This window comes from Nomia melanderi, chromosome 12, assembly GCF_051020985.1.
Source record: "Nomia melanderi isolate GNS246 chromosome 12, iyNomMela1, whole genome shotgun sequence".
NCBI lineage: Eukaryota > Metazoa > Arthropoda > Insecta > Hymenoptera > Halictidae > Nomia > Nomia melanderi.
This window is the reverse complement of record NC_135010.1, coordinates 1,769,072-1,790,812: the sequence shown is the minus strand read 5'-3', so window position 1 is coordinate 1,790,812 and position 21,741 is coordinate 1,769,072. Positions and strand designations below refer to the sequence as shown.

The 21,741-nt window shown below is 30.1% G+C and overlaps 1 protein-coding gene across 4 annotated transcripts in view; it reads right to left on the bottom strand.

The window, feature by feature from the left end:
- The window catches only part of spz3 (Spaetzle domain-containing protein 3), a 54,392-nt gene extending 32,768 nt beyond the window's left edge, over positions 1-21,624 (bottom strand). The window contains exons 1-4 of one of the 4 annotated variants that reach the window (XM_031974574.2): positions 21,552-21,624; positions 4,479-4,723; positions 3,780-3,861; positions 1,337-1,801 (exon numbers count right to left, since the gene is read on the bottom strand). In XM_031974574.2, coding sequence (XP_031830434.1) covers positions 1,337-1,791 — 455 coding nt within the window. In that variant the 5' untranslated portion in view covers positions 1,792-1,801; positions 3,780-3,861; positions 4,479-4,723; positions 21,552-21,624. Of the gene's footprint in view, positions 1-1,336; positions 1,802-3,779; positions 3,862-4,363; positions 4,724-11,325; positions 11,689-21,551 lie in introns of those variants that run through there. The other 3 variants (XM_031974573.2, XM_031974572.2, XM_031974576.2) reach the window with 3 other exon arrangements.
- Between the last annotated feature and the right edge of the window lie 117 nt (positions 21,625-21,741).

Here is a 21,741-nt window from a genome sequence, read left to right as displayed (position 1 = left end):
TATATATTTGTTTACAAATATTTTTGAGTGCTTAAAATATTTATTATTACAGAGTGGATAATTTGCAGTATTATACATTATATTTATTAGTTATTATCTCTGTCTTAAATTATTCTTCTGCAATCAAATTATGATATTAATATTTTACTTTGCTTTATGCTAGTATTAAATAAACGATATTTAAAAGTTGATTACTAAAATAAAATAAAATTTTACTGAAATTTAAACAGGTTTTATATGTTTTGTTATCATGAAACCCGTACTGACAAAGAAAGGTATCAAACGTGGAAATTGAAAAAAATATGAAACTTTGTGCGTAAGTAGAGTAAGTCAAGCCTAATACATTGCAATTTTCTCTTGGAAAAAATGCAAATTTCTTTTCCGTGGATTATCTTGAGAAAGGTAAGAAATAGCGAAAAATAAATTTCAACAAAAAATTCATTGTCCTTTTACATCTATAAAATTGTAAAATAAAATTTTCAAATCTAAATATTTGTTGCTTCATTTTTTGAAAACATGGATACTGCCAATATTTATGTAATTTTCTTATATGAATTCAAACTTGCAAATAATGCTGCCGATTCGAACAGATCTATCCATTCGTACAGTAAAAGAAGAAATAACAAGGGACGAGAGACAGACAGATCAAACAGATGCTACACACGTTAAATGTAAACATGCAATGAAAAAACATTCAATGGCAATAATTTTAACCTTACCTTCTCAATCGTAGTACCGATGGAATGTTGAGATTTTTCTCACTGAAATGAGTTCAAACATGAGATAAATCGGTCTAGTTTTATCGATTTGGGAGAAATGAACCTTTAATTTCGTTATTTACGTTAAGTCAGTAAAAATAGCCCGACTTTTATCGTGTTTGGACTCGTTTTAATCACAACAATTTCAGAAATCCACTGGCAGTATATTTGAGAAGATAAAGTAAAAAATTGCAATGGAAATTTTCTTCATTGTCTCCGCGTCTCAACCCTCGATACTTGATGGACTGCGACTATCTCACTTTCACTCATTGTATCGATTCTCTGTTTTTGTTAGGTTGAGCTCGAGTCAATTTCTGGAAGCAAACAACTTGCTCCTGTTTTTCCTGCCCGATTAAATGCTACTGCTGGGACCCGAAATTGTAAAATTTAAACGAACTTACTAAATGAGGAATTACAAAAAAAGAACAATCCACAGTGTAACCTCGCTGGAGGTTACACCCACATTCTATCAACATCATGATATACAAATTTGACAAAAATTTACCAAACAAATTGTAAAGCACAATTGAAAATAAAATTGAAATGCTCTTCAAATAATGTAAGACAAAAATATTTACCCATTCGGTCTCTCGGGATAACTGTCATCCTCAGGCATTCTGGATGTTCTATGATTGCTTTGGTCCCTGTCAACTTGGGATCGTTGTTGTTGAGAAATCGGTGGCGCAGGTCTCTGTTGTTGCTGCCTCGGCTGAGTCCTTCTGAAATCTTGGTTGTAATTATCGTATCTGGTGTCTTGCGTCGAGGAAAAGGACGAGTGCTCGATGTACGAATTTGAAGTTGTTTGCCGATTGAAGGCCGTTTGATGTTGTTTTTGTTGCTGGTAACCAGCGGGCGGTATGTACGGTTCATTTTGGAAAGGTTCTCGGTCATTGAAATTTGGAGCGGGTGCAGGCGGAAGTACCGCATTCAAACGAAGGTTGTTTACTGACGAATGTCCTCCGGTTTGGCCACCGTAAAAGAACGGAGTGGGCGTTGCCGACTGATACGGCAAGGTAAAGTTGACCAGCGACATTTTTACACTTCTGTGTAAAAGAAAGTATAAAAGATCTTTTTTCATTAATATATTCATTTCCGTTCCCTTAACCCCTTGCCTTACAATAATATATGAGACTCGTGGTGCGCATTTTAAGTAGAATTTAATGAATATAAATATTACTCAAGTCCTTTAAATTCAAATGAAACATTGCTCTTCTGTTATCAATTATCATACTGTACGGCAAATGTATATGTAGAATATGCAAAGAATTTTTCTCTTTTTTCATTAAATTATTACTGACAAAATTGTTGTATCGATCACAGTTGAAAAATAAATCATACGGCAAAGAGTTAATATATGTACAGAGTGATTTCTATGTATAATTATTACAAGTTACTACCTTTTCACTGGTAAATGATGCAATGATGAAATTAGAAATTAGAAATAAATACTGTATTTGTAAGATCACATACTTTTGGTAAGTGCAAAGATATGTAGAAATTTAAAAGTTGTACTACTTTTTTTAATGGGAGTGAAAATTGCCCCGTAATATCGTGTCAGACTTGTGGCAAAAATTTTAATTAGATTTTAACAAATATACATGTCACTTAATGATTTCAGGTATAAATTGAATATTATTTTGTTATTATCGATTGTAATGCTTCGGAGTAAACGTGGATGTACTGTAGGGAGATCACTTGGCAGTTAGGCTGAGAAATGTGGGTCTACGTGGTCAGTTCTCATCTTTTTTATAATGCTAATTTGCTATTCGTCAATAGGATTATGCGAAACCAATCAGAACTATGAAGAAAATTACACTATAAAAATAACTATAAACAGCGAAGGAATAAACTCCTGCGCCGTCCTGCTTGACATCAACTGTAGAATAAGCATGAAATTTATTTTCCTTTTACAATGAATTATAAAAAATGAAATAGTTTCGTCGAATATAGTTGCAAAAGAAATTATGATACAAGAGGTTATTAATGACACGCTGGTAATTCAAATAACTTGTTCATATACAAATTGGAATATTCAGCGCGTCGTTTAAATATTTTTAAATCATATTTACATTTTCTTAATAAAACAGACCGTAGCTTGATTCAAAAAAGCTGTCTACTGATCTTGAAAATTGTCCTTGATACAGAAGAATGACTTTTAACGATTTGATTTTTGAATACTTCCTTTCTTCAATTTCTTCTGTGTCATCAAAAATACTGAAAATGTTCGCAAGTTAATCTCAAATTAATCACTGTATGCTTTGCCTTTGTGGGAGTTCAATGCAACAAACATTGTAACATGGATATAACAATTATAAATAACAAACGAAAAACAGTCCCCTTTTTTTCATCAGCAAAATTTAAATATATAAACGATGATCTTTTAAGAAATCATAAAGGAAAATAGAATTTGTATCCCATATAAGTAATTATATCTAATAAAGTTGTTTGTTATTTTTATTTAAATAGCTATTTATTTCCAATGATGTTTTCATGAAAAATTACTTAATCTTGATACTGATCATTTACTCTATACATGTACCTCCGTATTTACAAAGAACAAAAAGATTTTATAGAAACATATATGTTATTTAAGCCTTACATGAAAATCTTCTCTTCTACATTTTTAATTTACTTATTACTTAATCCTCTTTATATTATTTAGATATTACTCGAAACTCACTGAAACTATTTTTCACCGTGCAATATATTTTATTGAGAACATTCGAAAAACAAAACAGTAATTCTGAGACTTGGCGGTATTAAATTTAGGTTTACTATTATAAGGAGAGCAAATTAGACACCTCTGTGTTAGTGTCCGCGCGTTAGGGCCTTAAGACAAGGAATCACTACTACTCATCTTACGAAGTAGTACACAAAACAGCCACCTTTGCCTGCAACGGTGTTACGACGGCGGGCAGAATTATGCCCGGGCAATTCACGGGCTGCCTGTTCGGGCAAGTGGCTGAACAGGGCTGCATTGGAACGTTAGTGCTGGCGTAAAAACGTATAAATTCAACTTACAGCAGAACGAAAATTAGTTCCCTTGGCAGAGAACTTAGATTCTTCTTCAGGATCTTTGACTATATCAGGTATGACGTTGATCCTGTAGAAAAATGTAGCTTATGGCTATGAACATCGTGCTAAAATACTACAACTATAATTAACCCCTTGCCCTATAATAACCTGTCAGACGCGTGGTGAAGATTTTCACACATTGAGTGTAACAAAAGTCTTGACCATTTTTCCGTAGAGTTATTCTTTTGTAACAAAGAAAAGCGGGGACAACTATTAATTATTTAGCGGTACTATTCCTGCATTACACTATTATCAGCTTAGTTACGTTATTAAACATTTTTATTTGACATCGGTAATATACAAATATTACGATTGTTTTCAAGTGATTCAGAAGTGTCGGTGATCAATGACTAACATAACGTGCTTAACGTGTTAAACAGATTTTAACAGGCATAAATATTATTCGATTCTTTTAAATTAAAATTCAATATTGTTCTTGTGTTATCGATTATTATACTTCATAGCAAACGTGGACATAGAGTATGCTCAGAAATATTCTCTTTTTTCAATATTAACGAGAAAGTACTTACATTGATTGTAGTTGAAGAATAAGTCATAGGGCAAGGGGTTAACTCGAAATATTAATTATTCGTGTAGTAAACGTTTAACTGATCTAATTTTGGCTGCATTCACGCAATATATTACCACTTTCGTTATTTGGTTTTGTATAAATGTCCTTTTCGAGCACACTACATTGAAAATTTCAAGACTCTTTTCCGTCTTCTGAAATATGGAAACATGATCGATGTTCGAAGTATTCGTTGATTATTCGGAACGAAAATTATTCTTATTTTTCTGGCACGCGTGGACCACGATCATTTGAACATGATTAATGTGGTCTTTCTTTCCTTCTCCTTCCTCCGGTGCTGCTTCTGTTGTGTGAGATCAGCCTGAAACGATAAAGGAAAGTCGATATTTCATGGGCACGTTACTGACGAAGATATTAAGCATTAGTGAAACTTTTGTATTTGTGTGCATTCGCTTATAAATAAAACTTTATGAAATAATTGAGGCATTAACCATGCAAATCATTCATCTCGTTTTCAACACCTTGGCAGCCCAATGAATCTTATGTATTTTACGTTACACACCAGAGTGAAATATTATTAAATTGTGGATCTTCATGCAAATTCAGAACATGAAGAATACAATTAATTATATATTTATAATATAGGAAAATATAATTATACATTAATAAAAAAGTATGCATATAATAATGTTATACAGATTACAGATATAGAACATTTAACATTTTACATTCAATAAGGAAATGTAGAATAATAAATTACTGCACGTTGGTTATTTTGTATGCTTTTTGCATTTTATAGGCATATTTTCAAGTTTTCCATAACTGGACAAAATTTAGTCATTATTATACGTGTAATATGGTAAACTATATGCATGATTTGGTAACTTCCTCGATAGAGTATGTTTCTCATATTTACAAGCATCTGGGAATAGAAAAGCTATCAAAATTTGTACAAATAACGTAACAATATTTGGTATCGTTTTCTATAATTAAAATGTAATAAATTTTATTGCAATATTTAAGTTATGCATGTGCAGAATATTCTGTAATGTAGCTAATAATAATGTAATAAAATGTATTCATTTTAGTCCTGATTTTACAGAAAATTATGCGTTATTTATCAGGTATAATATTTTGTTAGGTAGGCGTAAGTGATTCGATTGAATATGGATGGTATAATAGACGAGAACTTGTTACACATGCGTAAGTATCTATAAAACGCAAAATGAAAACCTTTTCATTTTTTCAAGCAAATTGAATTTGAACATATTCTTTTGGCAATTTATTACTGGATTTTTCAAACTGGATTTTCTTGATAACGAAACTAAAAATAAACTGAATTCCACATTTTTATATTTTTTTCATCTAAAATAACTTTCTGTTAATCATATTATGTAAATCCAGTTTATAGTCTATCAAATACGCTTGTGCTTCATAAATATTCAGTGATGACTTCTTTCGGAAAACAAACTGAAAAAGATTATTTTTTATTTAATTTATCTTTATTGATTCAGTTTAAACTTATTTTGTCACGTGGAATCACCTGTTCCTGGATTATCCTGTTAATTACAATGCACCCTGTATAATGTATGTATGAAAAATGAAGTTATTACTTTTGGAATAACGTAACTTTGCTTTACGTAGTTGTCTCGTTATGTGTGTTATTTTAATTCAATAAAGTTCACAAACAGCTAGAATTAAAAGAAACTGTCTGTATCGATCAACAATTTCTACTGCATCATTTAACGCGTAATCTTCATTTAATCAGTAACGAATCACGTCTGATTCTGGTTTGCATTTCAACCCTAAGTCTGGTTCTATCCTCACATATGGTGTATCGCTTATTGCAGCATATAGGTAAATACCTTTCTTATAATTAAATTGCATATTTTTGTACAGAAATAGGCACTTTATATTGATGAATAAACATAAAACATAAATAAATTATAATTGTTTTGTTAATAGTTTAAATTAGTTAAAAATTATACTATAATTAATTATAAGCCAAAGATTTCATATTCTTATGGGACATACAATAAAAATAACAAAAAATAAATGCTACAATAAACATTTGAGTAAGTTTAATTCTATTATATTATCCTGAGTTTATTTTATGTTATCCTGTGCACTTGCATATCCCATACGTACTTTAAATCATTAGCTTAAAATTAGTTGTAATATATGCTATTAAATAAAAACTGTAAGGAATTTCGTATAATAGTTGCAAACATAATTGGAACTTGTTCATGTTACACTAATGACTCATATGAAGGGAAAATCGTATTCTTAATTTGTTTTGCTCCGAGTATTGTTCATTCCGTTAAAACCAAAGACAGTACAATCGAACGATTTTTTTTTATCAGATGCCTATTACAATTTCATTATCCTAAGATCAAGCGCTGAATAATTCACAATCTAGTAAGAAACATAAAAATACCTGCGAGATATCTCGTCTATAGCATTAGAACAAGGACATCGGGTGGCAAGATATCTTGTTCGCTGTCGTAAAGTGGTTAAATTTAACGATAATAAATTCCATGCGAAATGTGCATAGCGATTGAAATACATCTAACATTTTATGCATTATACAAATATAAATAAAATAATGAACAATTAGATTTTACTTTCTTACTTGTAATCTACATTTGCTATTATACATTTTTTTACTTGGTATTGCTAACATACCACTATAAAGTTAGATCTTTGAAAGTTAATTCTAAAGTTCTGCAACAAATCCTTTGGTAAAAATATGGTAATGAATCACTTGAATTAATGAATTACACCTTTTTAATACTTTGAATTAAAAATATTTATTAATTTGAATATTTACTTAAATTAACTTACTTAGTTAGTAATACTTAATAGTAAGTAATATTAATACTTAATATATGACACATTTAAGAAAGAATACGAATAAACTTGAATTATTTGACAAACTGTTAATTGCAATGGATTGATAATTTAATCTCATCAACTTATATAAATTTATTATATACACATTTATAAACACATACATCTTATTTTTCATCAGGGCAATAGTTGAAATATACTAAAATCATGAAATAGTGTTGTAAATATGGATTTATCAACACAGTGATTTATATAATACATTTCAAATGGTCGCTGAAATATATCTTCGGGGATTTCTATGTCGGTTTCTTACGCAATACGTAACACGCAATTACGTTTGGCGAACAAGACCATGGCATTTAAGCTCCCTTTCCCAATTTTTCATACCGATACAGCGTACGTATGTTCCTCGTAACATGCCTCCTACTTTTTCTTGAAATTTCCTCGAATTGTGGAAAGTAATATCTATGAGTCACTTTATGAGATACTCGAATAGGTTTGTGAAGTCTATAACGTTTTAACATTTTGCAATGTTACTATGTAAGTGTATATTATTGAAAAATTGTTTCGTATTAAGAAGTATTCTGTTTGTTTTTCATATCGATTAATATTTGACAATAAATGACTTAATCTTGTCTGACATTCAATAAAAGATTGTCAGCTTTGTACCGATTCTGCGAATTTCTAATAATACATACAATTATGATTACAATTCTATTTCTTTTAATAAAACTAATATTTTCCCTTCAAAATGTATCTTTGACATTCTTTTTTAATAAATTTTGTAGATTTTTAAAAAAAGTTTAATTTAATTCTTTCTAAATCTACGAAAATCTTTAAAATGTTCTCCAAAGTACAATAAGATTGTAAAAATTTAAACAAGTTTCTATTAATACTTTATTATTTCTTATGTAATGTTGATTGCATGTTTTATTATTTTAACTACTAATAGTGATACAAATCTCATGTTCTGTTTAAACTGAAGACATAAGAAAGAAAACGTAATCTATATTATTGTTGGTAATCGCAGTTTCTACATTAATAGCATGTAACGTTAAAGATGTTTTTAAGCCAGAAAAGTGTCTTAACTTAAGGCTGCTACGCCGTAATTATCTATAATTCTATCCGAGAACCCAAAAATTTCAGAAATAGAAACCGCGAAAATAAATTGCGTAACGAACACCTTACCTGTATAGAAAATTAAGTTTTAGAAAAATATTTTACAACTTTAGTGACTTGCTTCGTCATAATGGAAACGTTCAGTTATTTATTCATCGGATACTTCTAAGATTACGTATTATAAATGAAGATTATTCGAAATAACTAAACTTTCCTCTTCTACCTAATAAAATATCTATTCTTGCTTCATTTCTTCGTAGAATCGATAACTCGAATGTTATACCGAACATTTATCTTGGGATATTTGCTATGAAACGATCAATAAACTATTCCAATGCATCTTTCTCCTATGAAGCAATAAACTTCCCTGACATTTTCTTTAACTCGTTCGTAGAAAGTGTTCCGACTCTTGATGCAATCATAAACCAAAAATATATATATACAACACGAATACGGTCTGAGTGATTCAAAAGGAATTTCTAGAACTAAAATAATAAAGTGAATATCGGAAGATCACCTGCAAGAGTTAAAATGGTATTTTAAAAAGACAAATTTGATTAAGAAAACTATTCGTATCCAGTATCAATGTTGTCTGATGTTAGTATATTTAAAAAAGAATTTATTGTTCATTAAAGTACAACAATTTTTTGTCCTTCATACCTGTGAATATTATAAATTTTATCATTTCCACAATGTGAAGAACATTAAAAATTGCATTTATTATTCAAATTGTGTATATTATTTAAAAACAATGTCAAATTCAATTAGGCGATATAATAGTGCTAAAGAACATTTTTTGATATAAATATTATTTAATTTTTTGCAAATCAAAATCGAAAATGCTTTCCTTAATATTTTATTTTAAATGTTGACCATTTTTTCTTTAAAATGAAATTATTTTATTTAAAATGAAGATAATTTTTTCTTTAGAATTAAATTATTTTACTTAACATGAAGACTATTTCTTTCAAAATATTGAATTTCTATACTTTCGAAAAATACTAGAAAATAGAAAATACTTGATATCTACGAATTTTTCCTTTAATAATAAGAACAGTGACAAAAAGTGGCAAGTCTCAATATAAATTTATATTTTATTATCTGAAAATTGTCAAGCTGATAACAATTCTCTTTTATTATTCTTCATGATAGCTGACAACAGTTTACTTAAATTCAGGAATATTTTGTATGTGACGATATTAAAAAGTAGCAATGATCATTCGTGGGTATATTCTAAAATGTACGAGTACCAAATGGCAAGCACTAATGAATAATATTTTTATGAAAGAAAATTATGCAAATTATGCAAACGCGTCGGCGTGTGCGTGGACGCAGTTGTACCACGTGCCCGTGAAAGATGTTTATGAAACGTTGAAGATGTAACGATCGCGTTAATCTACCCGTAAATCAATAAAATTCGTCTGCGGACGAACAAGTTTGGCTGCTCGTCACTTTCGCCCACTGAATTACTTTCTTCGAAACCGAGTATGCAAAGCATGCTTTCACCGAAAAAGAATCCCGAGTTCTTTATATCTTCTACGTTCAGAAATAACATCATACCTTATAATTTCTTTCTCAAATGTTTTAGGTTCACTTACGTACCGATCGATTAAAAATTAATAGTGAATATAGGTGCACAGATTTTTTAAATGTTTCTTTGAAATCTCGCGAACTCGAATTGTTTGTTATAAAAAATTCATAACTTAAATATAAAGTTTCTAAAATATTGTTTTAGTGTATGTTTATGTGATATTCGTTGGTACCTATGTATATCGTTTTTTCAAAGTTACTTTCGTTAAAATAAATATTCCATAGTGTATTAGGCACTATCTTACTTGAAGTGTTAATATTATACAATGATTTCAATAAAATCCAATTCTAAATATTAAGGAAAGTATTCAGCATTCTTCTCTCGCATTTGCATTATTAAAGAAATTTGTTAATACTTTGAAGGCTAATGTCGCGTAGGTATTAGTAATCAAATGATGTCGCGCAAACGTGATTTCGGTGTTTTCGAACTTACCTAAATTAAACTACTAATTTTTAATACTCTGTATCTGACAGAAATATTTTTCAATAATACAACCGAATGACTATTTTACTTCACAATTGAAACAATTGTTTCATTAAATTCTAATCGACTACAAATTATTTCTTTATTTTTGCATAGAAAGAATATATGCCAATAAAACTTATTTCGTCAAAACTATATTACAGAAAATAAAACATTTTTTTAGAAATTACTACGAAACAAAAATTCTACATTTATCTGGTTATAAATTACTTATTTATTTCTACAAAAAGAAGTTTTGGCAGAACAATACTAAAAAACAGAAATGACAATTATATATGTACTTTTCCACTCCTTTCCTTACATTTACCGAAGATAGTTATGAATAACTAATAATTACCGGTTTACCTGATAAATTTCTAGAAATCAATCACTTTGACCTTTTTGTATGGTTAGTATGAATAATAGCCGGTTATTAATAATATAAATCGATTAATTACTTGAACCGTAACATATACACTGTCAGTCAAAAGTTTGGGTCCAATACATTAAAAGAAAAACTTTCATTTTTTGCAAACAACTTTTATTGGAGAATTTTTATATATGATAAAGGAACATGGACATATATGTATTAGTCAAATATAAAGATACATCATTTTTATTATTTTATCTTACATATTTCTAAGATATATATTCTTTAATTTGTGACGTTACATATCAAGCGATTCCAAACTTCTGACCGGCAGTGTATATCGACGTATTTAATATCTTGTATTTTGTTTGTAGTTCTGGAAAGGATTTTATTATTGCGATTCAATCATATCCTACATATCGTTCGGTTCTAATATTTTATTTAAATGTATTATTAAATATTACGTTTTGCATTCAATAAAAGAATTATTCGTTAAAAATCCAACAAATTCTGAGTTCTAAGAGGATAAAATAAGCTCTGTTCCTTTAATTTTTTGCAGCCGAAACTTTACCTGACTCAATGATCCACTCCCAGTGTTAACGTACATGCGCCGGGCAGATTCAGCGGAAGCGCGGACACATGCACCGAAACAAAAATCTCTTCCCTTCGCTTTCACTTTCGGTGGCCCAGCGATCTTTCTGTTCTAAAAGTCGGATACCTCGAAAACGCGGGATCAAGAGGAGAACGATCGCGAATCGAATCGAATCAAGCGTGGCTCGCGAAAGAAAGAAATCCGCGGAAACGCAGGGTACAGCGAGACACGTGGTTGCTCGTGATCCGCTGAACGCACGAGCCGCTCGTTGAAATCGCCGAGAGGCGTCCGTGACACCGCGCGAAACGCTACGTTGGCGAGCGACAACTAAAAGAGAAGCGTTTTAACCGACTCCACCAGAATGGGGATAAAGAGAGGTGTCCCCCCGATCATGAAGTGTAGCGCGACCTATGGGTTCTCTCTCACTTTCCGCTCCTTGATGTCCTCTCTCTTGTCGCTCCCTACCTTCGATTCCGATCGACGATTTACCTTTTTGTCCCGGCCGATCGTTTAATCGAGCGTTTGCTCCTTTTTTTCGCGCGTGAAATCGACGATACTCTAAGTATTCGACAGAGGTGTTCCTTTATTAAACGCAGGAACTTCTTATTTGGGAATTATTGTGACCGGGTAGTTAGTTATTATTCAATGGGGATGGTGTGCACAGGTTGTGGATATTTCTTTGTTGTATTAGCCAGTTAACTATATTTCACGTGTATACACGTCATTGTAAAGCTCGAAAAGATACTTTATCAACGATGAATTCTTTATTTTTTCAGACGAACATGTAATTCTTCTTTGTTTTGCTTTGATTTTTCATTCAAATATACCCTAGGTGCATTTGTTCTGCGTTTGACGAGTGCACACTTCGTTTTTTGATTTTATCACGTGCAAAACGAGATATTTTTGAAGCTAAAGTACACAGTTAACAGATTATATGAATTATATTTTTTGGGGGATTTTGGTGAGATATAACGGTGATGAGTTTAATGAGCATAATACATTGTTTGACTTTATTAGAGGAAAAATTTAATGGGATATTGCGGTGTATGTTAATCGACGGGATTATTTATTGACTGCAAAAAGTATGGGAATATTAAATGAATTGAATAATAAAATTAGTTGTGTAATATAATTTTTTTGTAATTGCTCTATGCAGTATTTGCGTTGAATAATTCGTGGAACTATTCAATAACGGATCTATTTAACACTAGAACTACCGAATATTTAATTCGATTGATATGTAATCCTTATAAAAATTGTAACAATAGGTTATTTTCAATTTCTTCAGATGTTCATTATAGCAGTCAAGTGAATCTATCTATTTTCAAAATCATTTCGAATATTCAATACTTTGAAAATATCAATAATTGAAAAATAAACAAGTGAAAACCAGTCATTTTGACTGGTACGTAGTACTAGTGTTAATTGCAATAGGCGCTATAGTTTTAATTTTTGACTCATAGAACAACTTAAAATATTACAACGTCATCAAGATTTATGAAATGAGTCATACTTCGGTGAATAAAACAGATAAACATTAGAGTATGAGTCTACGTACGTGTATGACTAATACATTCTAATAACGCAGTACATATGGCAAAGGTGAAATTTTATTTGTATGTGTTTGTAAGTTTATTTTATATACTTATAAAGCCAAGGATATTAATTCTTTATTAGACAAAAAAATATGTTTATGAAAATAAATGTATAAAAATACGTTTTTAAACATATCAGAATGAAGCACAATAAATAAAATATTTATAACTACTTACTTTTAAATCTTATAACTGTTTACTTATGAATTATATATACAGTATACGTATGTTATTAATATAATGACGTCTTTTACAACGTAACTAATAGCAATACATTATCACAATACTTCCTCATTTGAATATGCTTTGGTATTTTATGAAGAAACCGTTGTAATGTTAATAAATAAATTACAATGTATACCTAAAATAAAAATATATATTTCAACACTTCTCAGTGAAAGATGGATTACCAAAAATATAATAAAAGACACTTTTGTTATATCATGCTATACATATTATTACTAGACTGTAGGTTTTTATACAAATTGACATTTTTAAGAATATAATTAGAAGAACATAATTACCATAGGAAATGGTATTTTCTGATAATTATTATAAAAACCACTAAGCTCTGAATAATTTATACATTTTCTCGTAACACATGCATTCTAATTATTACGATAAGAGTGGGAAGACAGAAAACCAAAAACTATGCTAGCCAGTCTATAACTACAATGTTGTAAATAATTCTGTCAATTTTGTTTATAATAATTTTCGCCGGTGAGTTCTCGGTCAACGATGATCTACGTTCTGGAAGGTAGAAAACGGTCAATGACGAACACATAAAGACCTTGATCGATATCAATCTACGCCAAATAATTCGGAATATTTCAAAAACGCTTAAAATATCGAAATCGGAATTGAAAATCATGTGTTCAAAACTAGGTTACACGAATCGATTCAATCTTTTAACACTGGATTAATTATTGTGTAAAATTTAGTTAAATTCCTTTCCGTCGAAGGCTAGTTGCTCAAACTTAAGAATTCAATCAACTTTTTTAAAACAATCATGACTACGGACAAAAAATTAATCGTCTAAAAATAACAATATTGAATAAAAAAGAAAGTAAATGAAAAGAAAAAGAACCATAAATAATTTTTACACCTGGCCTCTATATAAGAAAAGTTATGGTGTGGTTTTTGTGGGATTGGAAAGGTATCCTGCATTATAAACCCCTTCCAAGTAATTAAACGGTTAATTCAGACAAGTACCGCGCGGAGCCGAACAAATTAAAGACGTCGGTTGAATAAAAACGCCCAGAATTAATAAACGGGAAAGATGTTGCATTTCAACAGGGCAACGTTAAACCTCGCATCTCTTTAGCTGCTCACCATAAATTGTGACAGCTTAGATGGGATGCCTTGCCTAACTACGCCATATTCGCTTGACATTGCACCATCAGGCTATAACTTATTCCGTCTCTCACAAAATTCCCTCAAAAGGAAAAAATTGAAAATTCTAGAGGTTTGTAAAATGCTCTTGGGATTTCTTTATTTAAAAGATTCCTTGAATTAAAAATGAAACATTTTCCAGAAACGATATAATAAACTTTCCAGAAAAATAGTAGAAAACAGGAAAGTAGTAATTAATGAATTCAATAATAAATATATTGTTTTACATACCTATGCATATACAATTTCTGTTCGAATTTCTTTTAAAAAATGGGATAATTTTTTGCTATCCCAATATGTCTCAAACATTCCAATAATAATATCCATAATATAATAAACCTGACGAGTAAGGTTATTGCAAATTTAAATTTCATACATCTATAGACAGCCTCTCCTATAATCGAACAATATCAATTATAATGTGCAAATCACTTGGAAATAATTTTGTAATTTTGTAAAAAGATTTAAATTTCATAGAAATTTCAATGTGAGTGAAATGTATCTACGATTGTAAATTTGATGTATTAATATGTCGAATTTTAGTATATTTTAAAACAACAATATATTATTAATAAATAATGGAATGATATGGAGTTGTGTTAATTATAATAATTAACTTTTATGTATAAAGACAAGAAATAAAATGAAATTCTGAGAAATAAATGAACTTTAACAATCCGCTATAGCTACATGCTTTCCGTTTTAATGTTTGTCATTATGCAATCAGACAAACGTTATTGACCCTTTAACTACGGTGCGCTTTACCGAAAGACCATCGGGATGCGCTGAGACGTGTCATTATGCTCATTCGCCGGAACTAAATTGCGTTGTTAAAAACATGACGAACCTTGCAATTAATTTGCTTAGTTGCTCTGAAGCATGCAAGAATATGTCTACTGACACATCACATTAGCAAAGAGATAAATATTTTAAATTAAGCATACTTGACCTATAATAATATACGTATATACTTGTTAGTCAAAAAGTTAATTCGTTGATTGATGCGCATAGTATTATTTTGTTTCTTACAACCCGATAACCCTTGCCTCTACATTTCACTATTATGCATATATACAGTATTGACATAACAAACACAATAATTTTCTCTTTGTCTTCTGAAACATGTAACAACCTGCACATACAGTAACGTATGTTTCATTTCAAATAACATAATTTCCAATTAATTTACAAATAAATCAAGGTTTCCTAAATACAATAGGACCTCGATTAACAATAATCATACCGGTACTTTGTACATATTTATTCCTATCGTAACAGGTCAGATAACTGGTTACAAAACAAGGGTAAACCAGTTAAATGATAAATACTTTTTGGTGAAAACAAAAAGAAAAGGAGAAACAAAGTTTGAAAAACTAGTTAATCGGACAATGTAGGAATTGATACAAAGTTAAATGAATGAAGAAAAACGCAGATTATAATCAAATTTTAAAATCGATCATTTGACCGGTTCGTCGAATGGTTAATGTTAACCGAGTCTCTAGTTTTTGTAAATATCGTAAATATCGTTTAAAATTTCGGTTATTCACAAATTCAATAACTAGAATTTTTTTATTATATCTCAAGATATATACACTCACATTTTGCAATTTCTTAAAAATTTCTTCTCGAGTTTTCATTTTATACTACTGTATTGTAATATAAAAGCGAAACAATGAACAACTAAAAAAATAGATAGAAAGTAAAGAAAAAGAGAATATGTTAAAAGAAATTTCTCAATAAACTACCTGGCCCTCGATTTACGCGAAAATCCGTTCCACGTAAATTCGTTTCACGCGAATTTAAATCGCATACATTGAGTCTGTCGGTACAAGAGAAAAAAAAATATTAGAAAGAAAAGCTGGTATAAGTTTTAGAAGTATACATTTATTTCTCATAGCCAAATAAAGTAAATAATAATAATAGTATTTCAGAAAACGAAAGTACATTCTATTAACTGTTATTCAATTCAGATCACGCGTAAAAAACCACCGTGTAAATAGTGTTCTAATTTATTGCGTACAAATGTCCCGCGTAAATTGTGGGTTTAGTGGATTAACATATTAACTTGAAAACAATTATAAGAAGAATGATGTTGAATCCAAATATTTAGTAGTATAAGTAACGATATACTTGCATATATAAATTTTATAAGGATTACACATCCTTATAAAAATTGTAACATTAGATTATTTTCAGTTTCTTCAAACATTCATTATAATATTCAAGTGAAACTATTTGTTTTCAACCTGATTTCGAATAAGGTAAAAACACTAATAGTTGACTAGTTAAGAAATACTGTCTGCGTGAATAATAATATACGCTTGCTCCTTTATTAAATAGAGAGATTCTATGCGTGAAAATGCTGTTTGAATTTCTTACATTATGTAACAAAGCGAATTATTTTGAAATAGCTATATTGTCCAAATTTTATAGAGATTTTTTAAAAATTTAATACTTGCGTTAGAAGTTGGCCATCCTTTAACATGAGAAAACTAGTAATTGACCATATATTAGTTCCTAGTTGATCACTTATAGTAAAACCAAAACACTAAAGGTGATTACTTTAATATCGTTTACTTGCAACGATTATGACAAATTACAAGTAAAAAGACAAATGTAAATGAAAAGAAGTTAATTCCATATTGGAAATTGAAGGCATACAACCAAGGTCGATGAAATGAATTGTTAGTTTTTACGATAAGCAATTTAATTCAGGAAAAAGTGCTTCAGAGTTGAGACGGTAGATTCTGCAATATATCTGTCGCGCCTTTATCGAAAGATTACTATCTTTAAAAACCATATTTTCTACGTTTACCTAAAAAATGGTCAACCATTGATACCAAGTCAATTACTAGTGCCTTTACTCTATTCAATGCTTTTATGATATCAATATTTGCGAAGCAAAAAAATCGAAACCAAACATTTTGACTGCTACAGTAGCTCTGGTGTTAAAAACTCTGATGCTAAACCATTAATAACTAATTGTAACGCCACTTACTTTTATTATAAAGAAATAAGTGATATCATACAAACCACTGAAAATTCTCGTGGCACTCAACGTATTAACAATATGACTGAAAAACTGATTGTTCCATAGAAAATCTCCATCTGCGTTAAAACGAATGTGTTCAGTGGCTCTGTTATTTAGCAGTCGCAGCTGTGCGAATAAAAGCGTTTCCATGTGAATCACACCCGTTGGTGGTGGTTAAAAGCGATCGGTTCCTATTCGAGGGCACCGGTATGTTTCCATGTATATTACAACTTGCTCACACGTGCACCTATCTCGCAATTCGGTCTCGCAAGGTATCTGGCCCGTAGACGCGCGACGAGGGCAGATTCACAGGGTCCGCAGGCCAGATGAAAGAGAAGAAAGACAGATCGAACGAAGAAAGGAATCACGAGGCTGAACTGTATCGCAACGAGCAATTATTACTCTATCACGTGCACACGATCTGTCGATCTTTTTTCACCGTGCCGGTGCTTCTCTTTCGAGCGACATTTTTACCGTGTTCGAGGTGCCTTCTCCGCTCGAATCTCCAGATGCAACGCGCTCCGGAACCTTTCATTTCTCTGCACGTGGAACGGTATAACTGTATCAAGATCTCTCGCAGGCCCACCTACGTTCACCTTCTTTACCAAGAGATACCTTAATCCATGGATCCTAACAGTCGTTGCTGGCTATTCGACAGTTTCCATGAATCGATCGTTCGTTGTAGATTGCTGACTAATTAATTAATTGCTTAGATAATTCATGCCTATGAATGGCACGACAGATTTTATTAAATTAGACAAGTAGATACTTATTTCATTTTTTACGAAGTCAAGCCTTATAACTATCTTGTTGTTTTAGAAGTGATGCAATATCTGACAGTCTTTTCTCAGGAGTCAATAGAAATGTATTATTATGTGAACTGTTAAAAGAATCTGTTTTACTTTACTCATTATGGGTATCATATATATTTTAAGGGACTGATTACTGACTGATCTTTATGTTTCTATTTAACACTGGAACTACCGGGCGTTTCATACGATTGATATGTAATCTCTAGAAAATTGTAAATAGATTATTTTCGATTTTCTTCAAATGTTCAGTACAGTATTTAAGTGGAACTATTTATTTTCAAGGTCATTTCAAATATTCAACGCTTTAATGATGTACAATACTTGTGAAAATACCGAAGCCAGTCATTTTGACTGGTAGTTCTAGTACTGAATGTACATATTGATTTTATCTTCAGAACAAATATGTGTTTTTGTTTATTATAATTATCTTATGTAGCGTTCCAACGGTATCATAAATACATCTGTGAATTACTCATAAATTAAATTATATTAAATATTTGTATGAATTGCTGATAAATAACATCAGATTCAGTTCTCTCTGCGTTCAATGAAAATTTGTTCAGTAAAATTGAAGATGTAATTATAAATGTGTTTCTATACTGGAAATTATGAGATAGTTAATAAAGTTTTTAATAAAAAAGAACAATAATTTTATACAAGTGTATAGAATATAAAATATTAGATAAGATTATGGTTTTATATTTCTTATTACGTATGGAATGTACTGTATTATATTAAGTGTATAAGATCAAAATTTTTATTTTAAATGAATTTATAGTTTTTTTCATTAGACGTCAGTACTGTAGTAAAAGTAATATAAATGGTAAAAAATGAAAATGTATGAACAAATAGTAGCTAGTATACAAAGTTTAGCATACTTATCAAATTTCTTAAAAATTTATACACATTTATTACATATTTGTTAATCATTCTGATTGTGGAAATTGTACATTATCTAATATATCACAATCATCTTAACCTCCCCTTTCACTAATTTTACTAATATATGTTTTTTACAAAAAATGTTGTAATACGGTGTAAATCAACTGATAAGTAAATTATGTGAACTGTGTCATATGACCTAAAGTTCAAACAAGAAAGCTGCATTCCTTGTCCACCAATTAAGCGTAACATTTCAAGGAACTTCGTGTATGCATTCGTGCCAACAAAGTATTAAACATCTACACCATCTTTACGATCATTATGTTTATTCTATAGAAGTCATGTAGTTGTCTCTAAAGTATGATCTTCTCAATTCCCAGAAAATGTTACTCAAAGCAATGTAAATGACTACGTAACCGTCGCTACTCTTACTCGTTCGACTGATGCGATTATTATTTAACTAATGCCATTTTTATCAACGTATCGATTCAATAAATTTTCTACGAAATAAAAAAGGAAAAATTTAATTTACTTAATAATTGCTATATGCAGCAGATGTATCATATTTCTTTCTCGTTGTCTTTATGTGACAAGCGTAAACCTAGTATGCTCACTTCATTATACGTTAACGGTTTGCGTTGATATTCTTTGCGTTGCTAACGATAAAAGTCTTAACACATTGCGCACCGACTAATTTTCAGAAAGTTGAGTTGTGCGGATGGCAATTTTCAATGAGATCAACTTATACGACTATACATAAAAAAATTCATTTATCATATTGTTATTTAATATATTTTAAATAGACAATCAATTCGAATCAAATTTAATACTTTTTTAAATGCTGTGGTAAATAGCAAAGTTGTATAGCTAAGTGTCTTTATAAAAAAACGAGATTTCTCGTTATCAGTACGCAATGAGCTAACAAGAAGTATCCATAATTTAAAGAACCAACTAATCCTATATTCTCTTTTCCATTAAGCGCTAATAATCTCAATATCGATAACACTAGAATTAATATTTTGGAATAGAAGCAATGAGAAATATTTAAAGGGAAGGGCCATAATAAATAATAAATAAATTAACTTTTATTTCTTTTTCATAACATGTGATAAATTTTTTTCATAAAATAGAACTGAAAGAAAATTGCAGTTCATTTATTATTTTCTATTTTATTGAAAATTTATTTTTAAGAAAACTAAAAATGTATACGTCATATTTATTCCATATTTATGCTTCCTTTCTATTAGATTATATATCCCCATTATATTATTTTTCTTTAGTTTCATTATTTTTATATAGTTGCAAATATTGATTTGAGAAATTATATGAAGATTGATACATTCAGTACTGTCTCTTTTATTGACACATTCACCATCGGAAAATTTTTCTAACACCCATTGCCAGTGAAAATGAGGACAATCTTAATCTAATTGCCGCAAATTTCTGACGTTATGAAAAAAATAAAAATTATAAAATTCGTTTTGAAATATTAGTCTTGTAACGATTTGTCATTTGAAAGTTATTATATTTGAAAAGACATGAATTCGTGTCAGTGGTCGCAAATGTGTTAATATATTACTCCTATTACAAAGATATAATAAGTATATTACCATGCGCATAAAATTATGTTTTCCGTTAATATCTTTTATAGAAGTTGATTTTCTGTAGATTTCCGTGTTTATTGTTTCGTTATAAACTCTGTAAAAACGTTTATCAAATTCTTAAATGTTCTTGTAACATGTTTTAAAATTTGTTTAATAATTTTACCTGCAGAATTTTTTACTATGACTCGTTTAAGCAACACAGTTTTGCAAACAGAGGTTCAAGACATGTTTGCATAGTCATAAAGAAGGAGTGTGAAGTCAATAACTTAATGAAGTCATAACCACTTTGCCTACATAAATATAACAATATATGTATACAAGGTTAACATATAGCGAGAATTTTCTAAACGTTTCATAGTACAGCTAAAAATTATAATAATATCTTATACGAAAAAAATACAATTACTATTATCTAGTATACATCGTACATAGACATTTTTATTCCACCGTTCTTTATTATTTACTTTCATATTTTTCATCTACTACAAACATCCAATTTCTATTTAATAAAAACTGATTTAACTTATTATCAAAAACCTAGTTTATTACTAGTTATTTAGTTTATATTAACATCTTGAAGAGAATCGAAATCTAACCAGTTAACTGCATTTGATGAGTGTACACGTCACCTTAAAGCTTGAAATGCTACTAAGTCTTTCAACAATGAATTCTTCATTTTTTCAGATAAAAATGTAATTCTTCTTTGTTTTAATTTGTTTTCTCATAAAAATACACCCTAAGTGCACTGGTCCTACATTCGACGAGTACATACTTCATTTTTTCAGTTCATCCAGCGCAGAACAAGAGATTTTTGAAACTACATTCCACAGTTAACAGCTTAAGAAGAAGATACATAGCAACGAATTTATAAAAACAAAACTTAGCTTACTTTCCGTCGAAGATGTTAACGATGCGAACAACAATGCAGAGACTACGATACAACACACGTGTCCAACTTGTGGTCATGAAAAGGTAAAGTGCTGGTGGATTGAAGCAGGACGTAATCCTAGAGTAAATCGACAGAATCAATGATGTCTTAAAATAAATCTTCATTCCACGTATCCGTGAATTAATCATTT